General features: G+C 38.3%; 1 protein-coding gene across 3 annotated transcripts in view; it reads left to right on the top strand.

The window, feature by feature from the left end:
* The window catches only part of ABRACL (ABRA C-terminal like), a 41918-nt gene extending 40692 nt beyond the window's left edge, over positions 1-1226 (top strand). For all 3 annotated transcript variants that reach the window (XM_069077219.1, XM_069077220.1, XM_069077218.1), the window contains exon 3: positions 605-1226. In XM_069077219.1, coding sequence (XP_068933320.1) covers positions 605-789 — 185 coding nt within the window. In that variant the 3' untranslated portion in view covers positions 790-1226. The remainder of the gene's footprint in view (positions 1-604) is intronic.
* Positions 1227-19576: the final 18350 nt, after the last annotated feature.

Below are 19576 nucleotides of genomic sequence, written 5' to 3'. Positions count from 1 at the left end.
GACCCTGAGTCATTGCTACACAGGTGGAAGCATCACAGGAGAAGTTTTATGAAAAAATAAAAATAACATAATAAAGTAACAATCATTTATTAAGTGCCTGCTGTGTATGAAGCATTGTGTTTTTTTTTTAAAGGTGGTTTAGAAGGAGATTTATTTATTTATTTTTGGAGGGGGGGAAGGTAGGGCAATTGTGGTTAAGTGACTTGCCCAAGGTTACACGGTTAGTTTTGTGTTAAGTGTCTAAGGCTGTATTTGAACTCAGGTCCTCCTGACTCTAGGGCTGGTACTTTATTCACTTCGCCACCTAGCCACCCACATTGTGTTTTTTAAATACCTCCTTGGAAGACATTCTGAAGGGATTGTGCTGGTTGGTATATGGCAAGTATGAAGTTTGTTTTGGTGGGGGTAGGGGAAGGATGAGGGGAGAGTATATATATTCATTCTCCTTGAAGCTCATTTGGAAATTTATTAAACTTAAGAGATTGCATTAACTTTTACATTATTACCTGGACTAGCTTATTAGAAAATGTTTGTTAAAGATTATATCAACACATCATAGATGGAGGCAAGAAACTCCCTGCTAACTTTGTCTTATACTGATTAGGTGCTGATGGAAAGCTAAGTGTGAAGTTTGGGGTGCTATTCCAGGATGACAGATGTGCCAACCTCTTTGAAGCCCTGGTGGGGACCCTCAAAGCAGCAAAGCGTCGGAAGATTGTAACTTACGAAGGAGAACTGCTCTTACAAGGTGTCCATGATGATGTTGAGATTATATTGCTTCAAAATTGATGTAATTTCTGTATCATTTGGGTATTGTTGTTTTTGTTTCTGGTAAACTATGGTTAGGATTCTGAATTGAAGGAAAAAAACATCAAAGTGTTTAATGTATTTTTCTATAACTTTGTAATCAAAAGACTTGTATTTTGGAAGACAGTCCTTTTTGTACTCCTTAGAACATGTTAGTGTATTGCATTACAATATAAAAAAAAACCCCAATAACTATTATTTTTCTCAGGAATACATTTTGAAAACAATAGGAAATGAAATTTGCTTGTGGTCTCTTGGAGTTTTTTTGGTGGGAAGAGGTGTTTTGTTTTAGAAATCCATTCTTAAAGTGAATCCGATGATTATTGCCATGATGTGAAAACAACAATTAATGGTTGTTTACCTAATTTGATGACCAGAATCTACAGTTAATATGTAATAAAGTCTTTTACACCACTTTAGATTTGCCTTCTTTATGTTTAAATGTATTTGTGCATTTCATAATGTAATTTATTCTATGAAAGTAAAGTCAAAGAAAAATACTCTTAAACCATGGTTTTTAATTTTTAATGGTTAATGTCAGTTGGCCAGATAACAGTATTAGCTTTTGGCTGCCTAATTTCAGAAAGGGAACAGGGAGTATACAGAAGAGGGAAGCCAAGAATGGTGAAAGACTTTGGGGTCATGCCATGCAAGAATCAATTGGAAGAGCTGAGTGTGTTCACTTTGGAGAGAAGACTTGATAAATGTTTTCAAGTGTTTGAATGGCTGATCACATAGAAGAAAGCTTAGACTTAAGCGTCTTGGTCTTGAGAGTAATAGGTAGAAGATGGAAAGAGACAAGCAGGCTTGATGTAAGAAAAAAAATCCTAACAAGTTGTTTTTGTTTGTTTTGTTTTGTTTGTTGTTTTGTTTTTGAGGTAGCTAGGTGGCACAGCAGATAGAGCACTGGATATGGAGTCAGAAAGACCTGAGTTCAAATTCAGCCTCAGACTCTTAGTAGATGAGTAACCCTGGGAAAGTTATTTAACCACTGACTGCCTCAGTTTCCTCTTCTATAAAATGAGGATAATAATAGCATCTAAGTTCTAGGATTATTGTGAGGATAAAATGAGATAATACTTATAAAGCATTTTGTAAACCTTAAATAATTATATATGTGCTAGCTATTACTATTATTATTACAATTATTATAAAAGTTATCCAAAAATGAAATGGCCTGCTGTAGAAGAAAATTAGTTCTCCTTCACTTGAGGTATTTACTTGTTGAGTATGGACTGACCTTAATGATGAGTGAGGTTCCTTCCAACTGAGATTTCTGCTGACCAGTTGATGATTCCATCAAGTATTTTTTGACTTACTATTTGTTTAGTATTAGGATGCAAAAGTATAAAATAAGGTCCCTGTTCTTATGGATCTTGGAATTTAGCCAGAAAGAAAAGAATAGTCAAATTGTTGGAAAACAATACAAAATATATAAAAGGCAACATGTTGCAGTGGAAAAAATATCAGACTGAGTCAGAAAACCTGGATTTGAGTCATCATGATACAGATCCATTCACACAAATTCTCAAGTTCAGTTACTTCCAGGTCCTAAGTTTTCTTGTCGCCTTTGCTTCATCTTACTCAACTCCCTTTTTTACATCTGCTATGGCTTGCTGTCATAGTTCCCCAAATAGTGATGCTGTTCCATGGAAAGATGCATAGGAAGGTGCGACTGCACACTTTCTGCCCCAAGACCTATCCTTTCAATACTCCTAAAAATTCAGGCCAAGCTTCTGGCTTTCAGACTGGTTGCACCCTAACTTTACTCACAAATCTACTCTTCCTTGCACACTCAGTTTCCAGTTACATCCATATGCTTACATTAAGGAAAGGAAGGAAATAAGCATTTATTAAGCAGGTTATAAATATCATCTCATTTGATCCTCACAACAACCCCAGGAGGTAGGTGCTATTGTTATCCCCATTTTAGAATTGAGAGAGCTGAGGCAAAGAGTGGTTAAGTGATTTGCTATGGATCACACCGCTGCTAAGTGTCTGAGATGGAATTTGAACTCAAGACTTCCTTGCTCTTGGTCTAGCATTTTATCCACGGCACCATCTAGCTCCCTTAGCTAAACAAATATTACTTTCAGCTAGCCATTTTCTTTCCCTAACTCACATCATGAATCACTCAAAGCCCAACACTAGTATCAACAACTTTATCAACTCTGTTCTCTGTCTACTTCACATTCCACACTAATACCCAGTGGCTGATTTCCAACTACACAAACCCATTACCAGCATGGGGGTGGGATGAAGGGAAGGGATGTTCTGATGTTCTCATATGTGAGAACGTAATGAGGGTGGAGGTATGGGTAGTAATCCACAACTATAGGAAGCTGTGAGTAAGTCCTCTTTGCCTCAACTTATATCTGCTAGGGCCAGCTAGGTGACACAGTGTTGGGCCTAGAGTCAGGAAGACTCATCTTTTTGAATTCAATTCTGACTTCAGATACTTACTAGTTGTGTGACCCTGGATAAGTCACTTAACCCTGTTTACCTCAGTTTCCTCATCTATAAAATGAGCTGGAGAAGGAAGTGGCAAACCACTCTAGTATCTTTGCCAAGAAAACCTCAAATGGGGTCATGAAGAGTTGGACACAACTGAAACAACTGAAAACCAAATAATTGCTGCCACCTCTTTAAAGTCACGCATGCAGCCACATGTGGGAAATACACAACTTCTATGAGCCTTACATTCTACAACTGTAAAATGGGGAAAATACTTGTAACCTTATAGAAGTTGATTCCAGAAAAGTGATTTATAAAATCATGAGGTACTAAATAAATGTCAGTAATTATATTTCTTAAATGTTATCTTGAAAACATTATTTAATATAAATACAATCACATAAACCTGTTTAAAATCATTTACAATCAATTTCCATTAATAAAATACAAATTTTCTTTTTTCCCCTCTGTGTTATTACCTACCTTTCCCTGCTCCTCCTTCCTCCGGAAGTAAATAGCTAGTAAATGTGTATGTGTGTATATTATATATGTGTACACACATATTGTCAGACAAAACAAATCAGATTGGTTATGTCTAAGAAAGCATATCTGTTTTTGTACCTCTAAATCATCACCTGTCTGCCATGGGGTGCAAGTTATTTTTCATCCTCAGTCTTTTGAAGTCATGATTGGTTGTTTCTTTGGTCAACATTCTGAGATCTATCAGGATTGTTTTCTCTCATAGTGTTGATGGAATCCTAATAAAGCTACCCCTAGCCCCAATATTCTAACTTCATTATAGGCCCCACTGTAGCTACTTAGCCCCCCACCAGTATGCCTCACTGCTCACTGGAACAGCAGGTGTGTCCATGAATTCTTAGTTCCCACAGAAACAGCAGGCGTGTCCATATGATGAGATCCCAGTCCTCAGATCCATTCCCACAGAAACATGTGTATTCTTATAGTCAACCACAATCACATTCATTTAGCCCAAGACAGGCCACAATACCTATCTATCTTGACCAGACAGGACAACAATAGCTAGCCAATTGGAGGGCAGCGAGACCAAAATGTTTAACCACCAAACTACAGAGGGGACCCCTCCTCCATTACCTAATCCCTTAACAAACTCCTCCTGCCTTTTTAATATTAATCACATTCTTATAGTCTATGTAAATTTCTGTTAGGTAATTGCATCTTTACCCTATAAAAATCCATCTTGCTTTTTTCTGAAGTTTCTGTTTCCTCTTGGAATTTAACCCTCTCCGTGAGAGGTGTCAATCTCAATAAATGCCTATACCTGGATTAGAAATGGTCTGACCGAATTTTTTGGGAGGGTTCCACGAAACACATCATGAAACCCCGACAGGTTTTGGGTGGGCAGAGCCCCCCACCACAACAGTGTTATGATCATTGAGTAAATTCTCCTGGTTATTATTGTTTCACTGCATCAGTTCAATACAACGTTTTCCCAATCTATCATATTCCTTTCCTCATTTCTAATAGTGCAGTAACATTTCATTACACACATAGATCATAGTTTGTTCATCTCTTCCCTAAAGGAGGAATACCCATTTTGTTTACAGTTCTTTGCTATGGTAAATAGTCCTGCCATAAAATTATTATACAAATTAGTCTTTTCCCTCTATTCTTGACCTCCATGGAGAACATGCCTAATACAAATATCAAAGGGTCAAAGAGTAAGTAGAGTTTAGTGACTGTTTTGGGTATAGTTCCAAGTTGTTTTCAAGAATCTATGGAACCAGTTCACAGTTACACCAACAGTACAGTAATGTATCTGTCCTTCCACATTTTCTCCAACAATTGCTATTTTCTTGTATTATCATTTTGGCACACGAGAGGATTTTAACTTCTATCTGTCTTAACATTTTTTTCTTATGGTTGTTAATGTCATTCACTTCTTTATATGAGAACTACTTCATAATTTTTGGCTATCTATGGTTATAATTAAGCTCTAAATCATGTGTTCTCATCTAGTGAGCCATTCAACAAGCATTTATTCAGCATTTACCATGTTCCAGGCATTGTGGTAATTGCCAAATACACAAAGAAAGGCAAAAACAGCCCTGGCCCTTAAAGAAGCTCATGTTCTAATGAGAGAGGCAAGTAAAAATAACTAACTACCTGCAAAATAGATACAGAGTAGGTGGAAAATAATCTCAGAGGGGAAGTCACTAGCAAGTAGGAGTACCAGGAAAAGCTTCCTTCAGAAGGGTGAACTGAAAGCTGAAGGAAATCAGGCTCAAAGTGAGGAGGGAGAGCATTCCAGGACAGTTGGGGGACAACTAATGCAAAGGTATTGAGATGAGAGATAGGAGAGATGAGATTGAGATAGAAATAGAAGAGTCAAGGATTGATTCATGGGGGAGTAGGATAGGGCTTAAGCTCATAATCATAACAGCTAGCATTTATATAGTATTTTAAGGTTTTCAAAGCACTTTTACAAATATTTCATTTTATCTTCACAACAACCCTGTGAACTAGGTGCTATTATTATCCCCATTTTACAAATAAGGCATCTGAAGCAGACAGATCAAGTGACTTGCTCAAGGTCAGACAAATAGCAAGGTCTGAGACTGGATTTGAACTCAAGTATTCCTGACTTGAGGTCCATTATTCTATTGGGGAGCATTAGAGAAGATCACAACATGAGTGGTGATTTTGGGGGAGAGTTGGTGATAATGGAATGTTTTTGTGACAGCAAGTGTGGGTAGATAGCACTAAATTAGGGAGGACTTTGTAAGAAAGGCACAAGAATTTGGACTAATGGTAGGGAGTAGGGCACCTTGTATGTTCAAGAATATCATAAATAGGTAAAATTTGTCTTAGGCACTGCAAAAAGTCAATTCCTTGCCCTCAAGTTGCCTGTGTTCTAATGGAAGAAGACAATACATTAAAGGGACAAAAAGTTGGGGTGGGTGGGAGAAGATATCCACACAGGGTCATGATAGCAAAATCTGCTGGGACAGAAATGCAGTGTTGAGAGGAATGAAGGATGAAAGCCATAGAATGAACTCACCAATGGGATAAGGAGGCTGGAGCAGAAGAATGTTCTAGTGTCAGAAGTTCCAGGGTGGGAAGGTAGTTGAGGCATTATGGTGAAGTCTGGAGAATCAGAGGCATAGCCAGAATGGAAATGAAGATTGTGATGAAAAGAATGCTTTAGGAAGACTATTCTGGGTTTTTAGGTTGGTGTGAGAAAAATTCTAGTCAGGGAAGTGACTTACTGTTACTCATACAGTTATACTCTTACTTATGCAAGCCTTGATTAAGTTGATGGCTATAAAACAGAAAGAGATGAATACAAAATATATGTTGAAGGAATAATTAACAAGACTTAATGATTGATTCAGGTGAAGGAAGAAGGGGAGTAAACCTTATCTTCGAGGTTGAGCCATGGTGATGGGGGGGAGGGGGGAGTTATTCAATTGGGAGACTAGAGAATGAAGAGCTGAAGGAGGAACTGGTTCAACAGAGAAGATGATGAGGATTTGTTGTGATCATCATCTTATCTCTCAGTTCCAATAAATTAATATTTTTATTAACAGAGTTTACAAGAGTCTACCCTGACAAAGTCAGGCACCCAATTTTACATCAGTGAAAAATATTCAGGGAAAAGCAAATGTATCTGTTAAACTTTTTTCAGAGGAAGCTGAAAAAAGATTTAGGTCAGAGAGCTTTCCTAAGAAAAAATCAGTAATAGGTTGGAAATTATTAAACACCTACTTGGTAGAAATGGATAAAATTATCCAAGCTTGATGAATTTATAATTCAATAAACATCTACCAATGTAGAGTGTGGCAGCTAGGTGGCGCCGTAGATAGGATTGTTATTTGTCCTTCCTTCTTGAGGAGGACCTTTACGTCATGGTGGTGATGCCATGACATGCAAGTGAATTGGATTTAAGTGAGGGACGGCTGTGCAAAGTCACTAGCTTTACTTCATTCTGGCATGGTGGATAGACCTGTAGTCAGGAAGACTCATCTTCCCCTGTTCAAATTCGACTTCAGACACTTACTAGCTGTGTGACCCTGGGTCACTTAACCCTGCTTGCCTTAGTTTCTTGTAAAATGAAGTGGAGAAGGAAATGGCAAATCTCTCCAGTATGTTTGCCAAGAAAAACCCAAATTTTGGATATTTGAGATAATCCAGAATTCCAAAATGTGGATACGACTGAAACCACTGAACAGCAACAAATGTAGAATGTATACATACAAAATAATTTTAATGGTTAGTTTTTGTTGTTCACATCTGATTTCATCAGGGTTGGGATATCTCAGTGTGGAAACTCCCTCCAGAAATGTAGATCTACAATTCTTTTTTATTTTGCAGTCAGAGTTTTTTGGGCATTCTGAGAAAGTAAGTGATTTTCCTTTGTTCATATATCTGGTGTATATCAGAAGCAAAATTTTAATTCATCTTTTATTGACTCAAAATTCTATTTTGTATTCATTATGCCATATTACTCTTTTGGGTTCATGTTGAAAAATTTGTTAGATCTGACATTTGTTCCTCTGGCTCTAAGACGTTATAAATTCTTTACTAGAGAATTTATATGTCTTATATATAGTATACAGAAATATCATGGTATGTGAAACGTACAATAATGTCTTGGAATCAGAGTATCTGGGCTCATAGATTGCCTCAAAATAGCTTGTGGTACAGTGAAAAGAGCCTTGAATTTGGAATCCAAAACCTAGGTTTGAATCAAACCTCTGCCACTTACTACCTGTGTGATATTGAGTAACTTCTATGAGCATCAATTTATCATCTGTAAAATGAGGCAATTGGACTAGAGGACCTCTGAGGTCCCATTCCAGCTACAGATTATGATCCCATATAGTACACACAGGCCATAAAAGGAGATATGCCTTCACATAAAATGAGGGCTACCTTTATTGATAAATGTCATCACAGCAAAATTCTGCACATGGAGTTTATGCAAGACAACTGATAACTCTAGTTTATCATATCTACATGACTGGTCTCCCTGGAAACTGATGAAAATTTTATTTCTGCATATTATTATCAACCCACATCCTAAGTTTCTCATTCCAGTTGCTACAAAATCAGCCATCTTTTGGCAGCCTGGAGTCATAAATTTAAAAGCTGTAGATAACTGTCTACTTCTTTGAATGGTTATTTATTTAGCATTTATGAACCAGATTTGTCTGATTCTTGAGTTAGTCCCTATAGTTCTAGAAAAAGGGAAGAAAAAGATCTGTGCACAGAGTGGGGCCAAATATGAAAGCATGATATAGTGGAAAGGATGTTGGATTTGGTCTCAGTAGACCTCAGCTCAAATCCTGGATCTTCTGCTTATTACCTGTGTGAAACTGACAAATCATTTAATGACTCTTTCCTCATTTGTGAAATGGCCTGCCATCGTGCTCTGAGATCTCAAGAAACAGAGCCTCACATCCAGCTGTTCTAACTTTGGGGTTTATTGGTAGTATACAAATTAATGTGGTAGACAAGGGGTCATTATCTTAGCTCATTTTCTGCATTCTGGGGCCAGTTGTTTGACTCTGGTCTTGGTAGAGATTCCAGCACACGTCCAAGAGAGACCAGGCCTGCCCAGAACTATAGGCTGGATTGAGTGGCCAGAGTGGAGTAGGCAGTAGCCTAGCACTTTTAACAAATGTAATAATCTAGGATGAGGAGATATTAGCAACTTTAAATATACCAATCACAGATTGGTCGGATAAGGTTAGTTACAGGAGTTATTGGAGTTCTTCTGGGGCTAAGGGCATCCATCCATGGATCCATCAGTCATTCTAGCTATTTCTGTCTTTGTCTCCCATTTTGGAGAAGGAGTGCAGTCTAACTAGATTGTACCAGAGGGATATGGAATAGCTGCTCTTGAAAATACCTTTATTTTAAACCTATGATCCCATGGTATAGATATAACTCTAACAGATTGAGGTAGGTTTTTTGTGTTTGGTGGAATCAGTCATTTTGCTTCATATTTTTTGGTGTAAAGAGAGAGTGAGGGACTCAAGTGCGGCCCTTTGACTAAATCCCAAACTTCACAGAGCAAATCCCCTTAATAAAAGGATTTGTTCTGTACAACTTGGACTCAGTCAAAAGGCTGAACCCAAGGACCTAGAAAGCCATTTGTGGCCTTGAGGTCATAGGCTCCCCACCCCTGGACTAGACCTATGATTTTATTGTTATAGGCAACTCCTGGGAGAGGAAATTCCCTCTCTCAGTGCAGGTCAGCACCTTCTCTTCAATTTTTGGTCTTAGAAAGCAGCCTAGAGCACTGAGAGGTGACTTACCCAGGGTCACAGCCATATCAGAGGCAAGACTTTGAATCTAAGTCTTACTGATTTTGAGGCTAGCTCTCCACTGAGTATGTCATTCTATAATGTACCAAAAGGTAAAGAGAAATACCTGGCTCTTTTCTTTTTCATAGCTAGATCTTTGGGAATTTCTTTCCCTCTTAGAAATAGGAAATTATCCTCATAGGTAATGGAGACCTTCAATAAATCTTGTACGATTAAAGAATAATTGCTCATTTTGGGGTACAAAAAATTTGTTGGGTTGTTTAAGAAAACTTGAAGAATTTATTCTAGACTAGACCAGTAATTAACTTCTAAGCTTCAATCTATGGAGATAAGAGGTTTGTTAGCATCTGTGAGCTGCTTATCAGCATTTATTGGTGCTATTGAGATGTTCTTTTAAAAGGTAAATAAACCTAAGCTAATTGGTCTTAATTCCACCCTCTGGAACCGCATAAAATAAATTTAATCCCTCTTTCACATGATAGATCTTCATGTACTTGAAGTGCAATTTGGTGCCCCCGTCTTCTCTAGGTTAAACATCTCCAGTTCACTTAACCGATCTTTATATAACATAGTCGAACTCATTCATTCATTCAACAAATTTATTGAGTACATACGATGTGCAAAGTACAGTGCTTGTCTTCATGGTAGATTGTTGTTTGTCCTTCATTTTCAAAGAAGATCAATGACGTCATGAAGTGATGTCCTAACTTGTGAATTGGATTTAAGTGAGACTTCCATAAAGTCATCAGCCTTCCTCTCTCTTCCAGAGTCATCAAAATCCAGGGGCAAGACAAAAGTCAGGATAATTGGTGATGGCCCAGGATATAGTGGATGTTTTTGGCACCTTTGAGGTCTGATCAAGCTCTAAGCACACCACAGAGCCTGCTTTAGCTGCCTTCTTGGCCAATGGAACAAATTGTTCTCATCTGCCCATTCCACTGGGGGAAGTCTTCACATACTTGGGGTAGACATATCCCTAATTCACCAACAGGTCTGAGGTCTATCAATTACCCTCAACCTGGTTTAGCTCATCTGGCACATGCTATGAATTCTTGGAGCCGCAGGTGAGAGCTGGGTGAAAGGTAGACACCAAAACTTGATGAGCAACTCTGAGAAGGGTTTGGCAAGCTCCCTCGCCAGAGGTGCTAGTCTTCCCTTAACACTTCAAATATCCCAGCCATGGAAGATACAAAAAAAAGAGTAAGACATATTACCTACCTGCCTTCATGGAGCTGACTGACAGACCAGGGATGGTGATGAGGTAATTGATGGAAGGGGGAGGGGAACCCCAAGGGAGTGTATGTTCCTAGTTGTGATTTAAGAGGTCAAAGTTATGGTTTGAGAGGAAATTGAATGTTTAAGGAGTGAACAAAACCAACGGGCTAGAGGTAGGTGTAAAGGCATTTGTAGTATGGATCAAAAGCTTAAGATTAGAGTTCAGGTCAAATATAGGAATCAGTGGAATTATCCCAGGTGTCCTTGCTCAAGATAGCTCTTTCTTTCTTTCTCTTTTTTTTTTTTTTTTTGCTTTTTGGAGGGCAATTGAGGTTAAGTGACTTGCCCAAGGTCACATGGCTAGTTTTTGTGTTAAGTGTCTGAAGCCAAATTTGAACTCAGGTCCTCCTGACTCCAGGGCTGGTGCTCTATTCACTGCGCCACCTAGCCACCCTGAGAGCTCTCTCTTACAGTGCTGGCATGCAAGCTTCATCTCTTCACTCCATTGTACCAATGATACTGTGAGACTCAACAGCATCCCTCTCCTAGATTGGAAGTGAAATCTCTTAAGGGGCTTTGAATCTGTAAAACTGAATATATGTAGTAACAGCAAACCTTTGTATCCATTTGATCACACGGAGAAATGATCAAATTTACTTATATAAATGTCTCACATATATATATATATATATATATATATATATATGCTAGAGTTAAAGCAGTACTTTAAAAAAGCTTCAACAAAAAAGAATGAGCCTCAAAGCTTCCTGTATGAACCCACATACCATGCTGTCAACTCAAGGGAAGTTGTGGGGAGTCAAAATTAGCACACTCCCTAGCACACCATTGTCACATAATGTCACTATTTTTTACTCTCTTTGCATGAAATGAATTGTCACTCTTTAGTGCCCCATCCTCCCTCTTTTATGGTAGTTTCCTGATATTTCTCTATGTAGATTGTTCTTCAAACTGAAACTGTTGCCCTGGAAATCAACCTCTCTTCTCTCAAATGTTCAACCCCTCTACTCCTAAGCAAAGGATCTTACCTCATACTTTACAGAAAATATGAGCTCTTGTGAGCTCCCTCTCCTTTCTTTCTCTAATGTCTCACAACCCTTTGACATAGAGAGGAATAAGACACAAAAAGATTCAAAGTTGGAGGGAGCAGTTGACTTTAAAGGGCTTTGAATGCCAGACAAGGGGTCTTATATTTGATCTCAAAGGCAATAGGAAACCACTGGAATTTATTGAGTAGGGGAAGGAGTGACATGATTGGATCTGTCCTTTGGGAAAAATCAATTTAGTGACTGAATGAAGGATAGATGGAGTGGAGAGAGACTCGAGGCAGGCAGACCCACCAACAGGTTATTGCAATAGTACAAATATAAGGTTATGAGAGCCTGCACCTGTGAGGTGGCAGTATCAAAGAATAGAAGGTTGCATGCTCAAGAGATGCTGCAAAGGTAAAATCAGGCTTTGGCAACAGATTGGATATGGGAGGTGAGAGATAGTGATAATTCAAGGAAGATATCTAGTTTTTGAGACTGAGGGATAGGGAGGATGGTGTTGGTTTCACTAATGATGGGGAAGTCAGGAGGGAGTGGAGTTTGAAGGGGAAAGAATGAGTTCTGTTTTGGACATAAGTTGGAGATCTGAGAATGGAGATTACTAGAGTGGTTAGGGCAGGGTAGGTAAGTTTTGAGAATCATCAGCATAGAGATGGGAGGAGCTGATAGATTACCAAGTAGTGCAGAGGAAGTAGTAGATGAGAAGAGGGCCCAGGACAAAACTCTGTGGGACAGTTTTTTCTTTTGCTTTTTGGAGGGCAATTGGGGTTAAGTGACTTGCCCAAGGTCACATGGCTAGTTTTTGTGTTAAGTGTCTCAAGCCGGATTTGAATTCAGGTCCTTCTGACTCCAGGGCCAGTGCTCTATTCACTGCTCTATTCACTCTATTCACCACCTAGCCACCCCATGTAGGATATTTAACCTAGATGAGGATCTAGAAAAAGAGACTGAAAAGGAATGGTCAGATAGGAAGGGGAACAGGAGACAGTAGTGTTCCCAAAACTTACAGAGAAGAGAATATCAAGGAGAAGAAGGTGCTCAACAGTGCCAAAGGCTGAAGAGAAGTGAAAAAGAACAAAAATTTTGAAAAGGCCATTGGAGTCAGCAATTAATAGAGCATTGGTAATTTTGGAGAGAGCAGTTTTGGAGGAATGAAGGCTGGAAGCCAGATTATAAAGGTTAAGAAGAGATTAGTTGGAGAGAAAATGGAAGCACCTATTGTGGATTGCCTTTCCCAAGAGTTTAGCTACAAAGGGCAGAAGAGATATAGGATGATGAAGGATTAAGTGAGGGTTTTTTTGAGGATGAGGCTGACATGGGCATGTTTGTAAGCACTAGGGAGTGAGCCAGTAGACAGGAAGATAAGTGATAGACTGAGGATGATGGAGTATTTAAATAACCTGCTAACCACTCTTCCTGCCTTCATTCTCTCAGTCCCCCTAGTATTTCATCTAAATACCATGTTAGATTAATCTTTCTAAAGCATAGATCTGGCACTTTCATCTCCTTTCTAAAACAAACAAACAAATTAGTGGCTCTCCACTGTCTACTAAATAAAGTCTTTTGTTCATAAAAATAATGGATTTAAAAAGGACCTTAGAGGTTATCTAGAGGTCCCCAAATATACCTGAACTGTGAACTCCTTCTAGAAGATACCTTCTCCTGAAACTCAGGGCCTTTTATGATTTAGTTCCAATACACCTTTCCTGCTTTATCTCCCACTACTCCCACAAACTCAAAACAAATTAGATGACTTAATGTTTATCATTCTCTAACTCCCATGTTTTTGCTCATATTCCTTCTTTTATCTGGAATGCCTTTCTTCAGAATTAACCATCAGGTGTCATTGATAGCTCCTCCCTCTAATCATTTGTGCCTTCCCATTTGGGTGGAGTTGCTATTAAGTATCTTATTCTGTGATTTTCAGAGAGTCAGCAAACTTCTGTCTCTTCAGTTCTGCCTTTCTATGGGGTAGAATAAACTTATTGCCAAGGAGTGTCTAGATTTGTAGATCAATTCATTTAGGACTCTTTTACTCCATTGGAGAATCCTTCCTCCCCCCCCCCCCGCCCTGATTTTTAAATTGAGAATTTTCAGTGAATTCAAATCATATGACCTTCGCTCAATGCTTTCCATGGAACTGGGCACATGCACTTAATACTGTAATTCAGGATACTGTACATATTTAGCTTTAACATAAAATCTATAAGCAAAGTAGCCTGCAAGAATTAGAATGCAATGAATAATAACATAATGGAGTATATGTACTAAATAACTGTGAGCCTGCTGCTCTCCTGAACCCTTGAAGCTTCCCACACGGTAGATCTCTTTGTAACTGAGGGTAGGGACTGTCTTTCTTTTTACTAATTGTACCCCCAGAGTTTAGCACGATGCCTGAAATATAGGCACTTAATAAATGTTTTCTAGATTTATTGGATTAGAACCAGTAGTTCTAAGAAATGTATATTTTGAGTTTATTTAGTTGCCCATACTTATTCCCATTCAAATAGCAAAGAAGTGCCTACTGAATGCTTGATATATTAGATGATAATGCTGGAATTCTGGAAAAACTCTGATCCTGGGACTCACAGAATGGACATGGGATCTGGGTGGACTTGGGAGAAGACAAAAGCAATCACTATTCTCAACCTCAGTTATCTTGACTCCAGCAAAGAGCTCTAATCTCCCCTGGCTATCTCTAGTCCATTACAGAGCAGGATGAGTATATTCTGAGGCTGAACTTGGTAAGAGATTAGATAGATAGAAAGATAGATATGTGTGTGTTTGTGTATATATGTTTGTTTATATTTATGTGTTTGTATGTGTATGCATACATGTATATTTGTATATTGTGTGTAGAGTGGATAGAGTGCCTGATCTTGAGTCAAGAAGACTTGAGTTCAAATCTACTCTCAGAAATTTACTAGCTATGTGACCCTGGGTAAGTCGATAAACTGTTTGCCTCGGTTTCCTTGTCTGTAAAATGGGGATAATAATAGCACCTACCTCCCAGGGTTGTTGTGAGGATCAAATGAAATAACATTTGTAATGTGCTTTTAGCACAGTGACTGGCAGGTCATACATGTGCTAGAAATGTTATCTATTATTATATGTACATGTATATATGTATATATAGAAATGTTTCGTTGAAAAAATTGTTTCTTTTTTGCCACCCTCAATATTCCCAGCCCCTCATAATTCTCTTTCTTCCTCCCCAAAGAGAGCTTTCTTTTGTAATAAATAAGTATAATCAAGCAAAATAAATTCAACATTAGCCATATCTGAAAATGTATGACTTACTTGGCACCTCTAGTCTATCACTTTCCAGAGATGGGAAATATTCAGCAACAGTCTTCTGGAGTCATGGTTGGTCATTGAATTTATCTTACTTCTTAAGTCTTTCAAGGTTGTTTTTCTTTATAGTGTTGTAGTCAATGTATAAATTGGCCTCCCTGTTCCACTCACTTGATTCTCCCACCTCCAAGCCTTTGCACAGACTGTCTTCCCTTGCCTGGACTACTGAAGACAACTAATAACTGGGCCACATGGACCTTTTCAAACTTTTTAGTGCAAATCATGTCATGGGGCACCTACACCTGAAAGGACAATTTAAAAATTATTAATTTATTTTTAGTTTTCAGTGTTTACTTTTTTTTTGTTAAAGTAATTGGGGTTAAGTAACTTGCTCAAGATTACACGGCCAGTTATTTCTGGGTGTGGTGCTAAGTATCTGAGCACGGATTCAATCCCCAGGTGATCCTGACACTGGGACCGGTGCTCTTACTCACTGAGCCACCTGGCCACCCCTAAGCAATTGGGGTTAAGTAACTTGCTCAAGGTTACACGGCCAGGTGTTTCTGGGTGGGTGCTAAGTGTCTGAGCCCGGATTTGATCCCCAGGTCATTCCAACACTGGGGCCGGTGCTCTTACTTGCTGTGCTACCTGGCCACCCTAAGAATTATTATTATTATTTTTTAAGCAATTGGGGTTAAGTAACTTGCTCAAGGTTACAAGGCCAGTTATTTTGTGTGGGTGTTACGTATCTGAGGCCGGAACCAATCCTGGGTCTCCTGACTCCGGGGCTGGCGCTCTTACTCACTGCACCACCTGGCCTCTCCTAGTGTTTGCTTTTATAAGATTTTGAGTTCTAAATCCCTCCCTTTCCGCTACCCCCTCCCCAAAATGGTATGCAATTTGATAGAATCTATACATATATGATTGTATTAAACATATTAAGGACAATTGCTTTTTAAATTTAGTTATTTTCTAATTAGCAAGCATTTATTTTCTCTCCCTTCCACTCCCGCTGCATTGAACAATCAAAAAAAGAAGAGCATTCAAAACAAATATGAATACTTAAACAAAACAAATACCCACTTTGACCATATACAGAAATGTATGTGTCATTCTGCATTTTAAGGCCATCAGTTCTCTGACAGGTGGTGGGTAGCAGATTTCATTTTCAACTCCCTGGAATTGTGATTTGTCACTGCAATGATGAGAGTTCTAAATTCTTTCTAGGTTATTTTTCTTATAATATTGTTGTCATTGTCTAAACAAACTGTTCTCCTAGTTCTGCTTACTTCTCTGTAATCATTTCATAGAGGTCTGCCCAGCTGCCTCTGAAACTGTCTATTTTGTCATTTCTTACAGTGCAATAACATTCCATTATTTCAAATACCATAATTTCTTTAGCCATTCCCCAATAGGTGGGCACTCCCTTAGTTTCAATTTTTTTGCTATCATAGAAAGAGTTGCTATAAATATTTTTGTGCATGTGGGTCCTTGAAAGGAAAATTCTTGAGGCTCCTTGGTATTTCAAGATTTAAGATACGGACAAATGTGCCAAATGGCATCTTGCTGATTTGTTCGGGACATTTGACTGGGGGATAATGTAGTAGAAGAGCTTCATTTGAGTAGGCACTATGCAAAGCTGATCTTCCTGCTACTGACCAGCTGTATTTTGGTACTTTGGGGATTACAAGCCTTTGGCTGCTTCTGGCTGTGTGTGACTCAGCCCTGGGAGTGTCATGTCAGTGAAGAAGAGAAACCTTCTGGTTCTATTTCTTCAGTTCACTTGTTTGATAAATAGTTCTCTTTGTCACTAGTCTTCTGTGAGGGGAATGGGAGTGGGTGGCTGTTCCCATATGGAGATTATACTAGATGATATTGTACCTGGACCCCTTTTCTTTTCTTTTTCTTTTTTTGGAGGGGGGAAGGCAAGGCAATTGGGGTTAAGTGACTTGCCTAAAGTCACACAGCTAGTACATATCAAGTATCTGGGGCCAGATTTGAATTCAGGTCCTCCTTGACTCTAGGGCTGGTGCTCTATTTAGTGCACCACCTAGCTGCCCCCTTGTCTCCTTTTATGCTATGTCTTTCCTTTACTAAGTAGGAGAATATCCTTGAACTGGACGTATGCAAAACTGGAGGTGACCTTGGGAGTTCGGTAGACCCTGGGTCTATTAAATGGAGCTGACTAGGAACAAAATGAGACTCTTCATAAGAGAAAATGAGCACTAGCCAAAGGTGAATGGATAATGCACCAGAATGCTTAATGTTCTAATGAGTTTTAAGTATCAATCTCCTGAGAAGCATAATAGTAGCTACAAATTAAATTACTGAATCCTGTTAAAAGTCATTCTCTCAATGTGTGCTTATGAATGCTTTATATCCCTTAGCATTTCTTTTTTTGTGTAGGAAATAACTAACAGTCCTATACCTGATTCAAACTGTATATAATACATTTCTACTCCTAACTTTGGAGAGACCCTAGACATAGGCCAAAATCTAATCTTCAAATAATTCATCCCAGAGCACTGGAATAGAGGCTCCACAAGCCAAACAATATGAGAGTTTAGATTTGCCTATCATTGGGAGGCCAGGCTCCTCAAAGGTCTGAAACTAGTCTAAACTGCATGCTTGGCTCAGTCCAGAGCATAATAGACTCCCATTAGTGAAAGAGGAAATGAACATAGTGCCTTAGCCCCACTGGGGCCCAGGAGTAGTTCTTTAATCTTAGACATATATCATCAGTAATTATATATAATTTCTGCTAAAGTATTTAAGCTCATAATAAAAGTTATATCCATGGACATATAAGCATATGAGAGTAGGACAGAACAGTTGAAGTCTTGTCAGAATAAGTCTGTTATGAAATTTATTCTATTTTAATGAAAGACTTTCTTTGAACATTTCACATCATAATAATAATATTTTTATTAGCTGTGTTTCAATGGAAGGTACAATATGAAAAGTAAATTACTGATAACCATGTACATCTAATGTATAACAATATCATATCCTTAAGTTTTATCTTCTCCTCTTTTTCTTTAAGACACATTATAATACTGAAACCCTGCAGGTGATGACTATTTTAAAAATTATTAATCACTGCATGTAACAGGGAGCCAAATGAGGACCAGATGTTGTTTAAAATTCAGAACCTATATTAATATATTCCCAGAAAAATCTGGTCATCATTGTCTATTGTAAGACCTGATTACATAATTTTGAATGATGAATGTAAGGTGTTTCCCAAAGCCTAGGAAAGAAATGAATGATGCACATTATTATTAAAAGATCATCATTAATCCCAAATATGTGTTAAATACTTACATATGGATCCTGCTATTAGGACCTTTACAATGCAAGTTAATCAGATATGCTAAATACCCAGTAATGTTTTGCTACATAAAACAAATTGTAATAATGATAAAATTCCAAAAGCCACAAGAAATACTGACTTGTGTGATGTGTTCTCTAAAAAAAACCCTGCAGCTCCTGCTTATCACTGGTTTTTGCAGAAACCTGGATTCTTCTAATACCCCAAAATGCATCAGCATTTATGTTAAACACAATGGAACTGAATTTGTGCTTATCTTGTATTTAAAATTTCCATTAGTTACTTTGCTATTTCTGCTAGAAAATGTTTGCACGCACAGTTGTAGTAGATGGGTCTTTAGAATTCCTCTTTCTCAAATGATTTCTCTGAGCACTACCCACCTTCCCTCATTGTTTAGAACAGAGCCTGGAACATAGTAAGTGCTTAATAAATGTTTGTTTTCTTTTCCTTCCTTCCTTCCTTCCTTCCTTCCTTCCTTCCTTCCTTCCTTCTCTCCTACCCCTCTTTCTTCCTTCTTTCCTTTCTTCCTTCTTTCCTTTCTTCCTTTTTTCCTTCCCTCCCTTCTTCCTTCCTTTGCTACCATCCTCCTTTCCCTTCTTTCCTCCCTTTCCCCTCCCTCCTTCCTTCTTTTCTTCTTTCCCTCCTTCCTCCCTTCCTCACTTTCTCCTTCTTTCCACCCTCCTTTTTGCTTTCCTGCCTTCTTTCCCATTGTTAGTGCTCTCCCTATACTGACCCATAGAATTATTTTAGTGTTTTCTTTGTATATTCTGTACCAACTCATCTATGTATGTATTTTTCCCCTCTCCAAGGGAACGTAAGCACCATGAGGGTGGACACTTTTCTGCCCTTTTTTTTTTTGGTCTTTTTTTTTGTCTTTTTGTCCTATGTACCTAGCAGTTCTAGAATGTAGTGGAGCTTTAAAATGCTTGTTGAAAGAATGAATGAATATTGATTTTATTTTTGATAATCTTCAAATTTCTTACTTTATACTTGGAGCAATCTCTCCTAAACATTCCTCTTTTAAAATTTAGGTTATGCCACTAGCTTTATGTATCATCTAGTTTGGGGTCTGGGTATGTATATAAACAATAGCAAGA

This window comes from Petaurus breviceps, unplaced genomic scaffold, assembly GCF_028583685.1.
Source record: "Petaurus breviceps papuanus isolate PSGF00001 unplaced genomic scaffold, PetGlider_PUasm1.0 90977, whole genome shotgun sequence".
NCBI classification, from domain to species: Eukaryota; Metazoa; Chordata; class Mammalia; order Diprotodontia; family Petauridae; genus Petaurus; species Petaurus breviceps.
This window is presented reverse-complemented; position numbering and strand designations above follow the sequence as displayed.